General features: G+C 45.4%; 1 protein-coding gene across 1 annotated transcript; it reads left to right on the top strand.

The window, feature by feature from the left end:
* Positions 1–346: 346 nt before the first annotated feature.
* Positions 347–1,195, top strand: PPTG_20672 (hypothetical protein; the record flags this gene model as incomplete). Its single annotated transcript, XM_008892870.1, has 2 exons — positions 347–374; positions 1,071–1,195. 2 exons carry the CDS (start codon positions 347–349, stop codon positions 1,193–1,195), a joined length of 153 nt encoding a protein of 50 aa, XP_008891118.1.
* Positions 1,196–1,710: the final 515 nt, after the last annotated feature.

The following is a 1,710-nucleotide window of genomic DNA, read 5'->3' as shown; positions in this document are numbered from 1 at the left end:
TATACTATAACACTTTTATTATACTTTATGATGAAACAACAGTTGTAGAAAATATTTCTAATTGTATGTTTTAGCCAAGCACTCACATAAGGGCACAATCGGCAATGGCGGGGACATCTGAGTGGATATCCACTCAGATAAGAAAATTCCTCAATCAGCGGCAATCAGCTGCCCGCAATCGTTGATTGCGGATACCTGTACAAAAGGCAAATCCTGTATGTGTGCACGTCCTTCCGAATGTTATAATTAGGCATGGGCTATTGGGCCATTTTCAATCCCTACCCTTTTGATGAAAAATGGGCAGTTTAGTGTAGCTTGTCATTTAATATGATGTTCGTTTGCGTCAATGGCTCTGGTCAACCGCTTGAACATCGGTACTCAACCTGTCAATGATGGTAGTTTGTATTACCCTAGGTGCTGCAACAACGAATCTGTCTAGCATAACAGTCAGGGTCAACATCCTGTTTTCAGCCGTCTCGTCAGCATTTCCTCGGGTACCCATACTGTCGATGATGACTTCAGCACTTTGTAACGAACAAAGGGAGCTCATCGAAGTCGTCTAGGCAACTGCGCCGTGGAAGGTGGCCTGCATCGAGACCGTAAATCGTAAAGAAGACTCTGGTCAACGAGCTACACCATAATAAGATGAGGAAGAGTAAGCATAGTTTTTGCTAAAAGGAATGCGCTTTCGGTTCATGTTTGAATAATAGCTTTACGAACGTTTATCTAACAAACCAGTTCAGCGCATGCCAAATTCAATCTCTGACAAGCTGAACGAATCCACGGCGTTTTATAAACACGAACAAAAAGATGCAATGTAGACTCGATACGGATGTACTAGCCGCGGCGGACACGAGCCCAGAAATGCAGGCTGACTCCACAACGGACTCGAGTGATGGCATTGAGGATGGGCTCACGATCGCGACGAATTCGAATACGGACATGTTGAACGGATTCAGGACAGAATCGAGTGTGAACATGCGGACTTAGTCCACGACGAATACGAGTACGGACATGCTGGACGCGTTCACGACGGGCTAGTATGGATAATCTTAACGAGCTCACAACAGACTTCACTACGGACGTGCGGGAAGCTTTTACAACCGACCCGCGTACGGAGATGTTGTGCGAGATGATGGCGGTCCCGAGTCCAATTCAAATGGGCATTTTGACAATACTTAAATGGGTATTCTAACTTGCTTACGTACATAGTATTAATTAAGAGAACTTTCGGAGACGATATTAGTTTCAGTTTCAAACGCTACACCTACGTTCTATGTAATCTGAAAACAAACTCTCAAACAGATATTTCGGTTCTTTTTGGTTAGAGATACGGACAAAAATACAGTTCGTTTCAAGAATTCACTCGAAGTTTCTTTCGTAGAGAATTCTTAGCTGCAGCATGAGTCAACACTCCATGGTGGACGCCTTTATCAATGAGAGTATACCATCAAGCGCCGAAAAGAAGCAGCTCCGCCATGCCATCCGAAAGAAGTTCGCAGCGGTTGACGTCGTGGTTCTCTTGCGTGCTGTAAATGCATTCCGGCCTTGGCGCGCTCCCGTAGGCACATCCAACGGAATAATGAAAGTGTTCGAGGACTTCGCCTTTCAATGCGGCGCTGACCCTGACTTCGGAGTAGACAAGGCTGGAGTCGCTCTTAGAACACGCTTCGGAACCCTTATGAAGGAGTTCAAGCGAGACCAATGTAG

The sequence above is a fragment of the Phytophthora parasitica genome (genome assembly GCF_000247585.1).
Source record: "Phytophthora parasitica INRA-310 unplaced genomic scaffold supercont2.1, whole genome shotgun sequence".
NCBI classification, from domain to species: Eukaryota; Oomycota; class Peronosporomycetes; order Peronosporales; family Peronosporaceae; genus Phytophthora; species Phytophthora nicotianae.
This window is presented reverse-complemented; position numbering and strand designations above follow the sequence as displayed.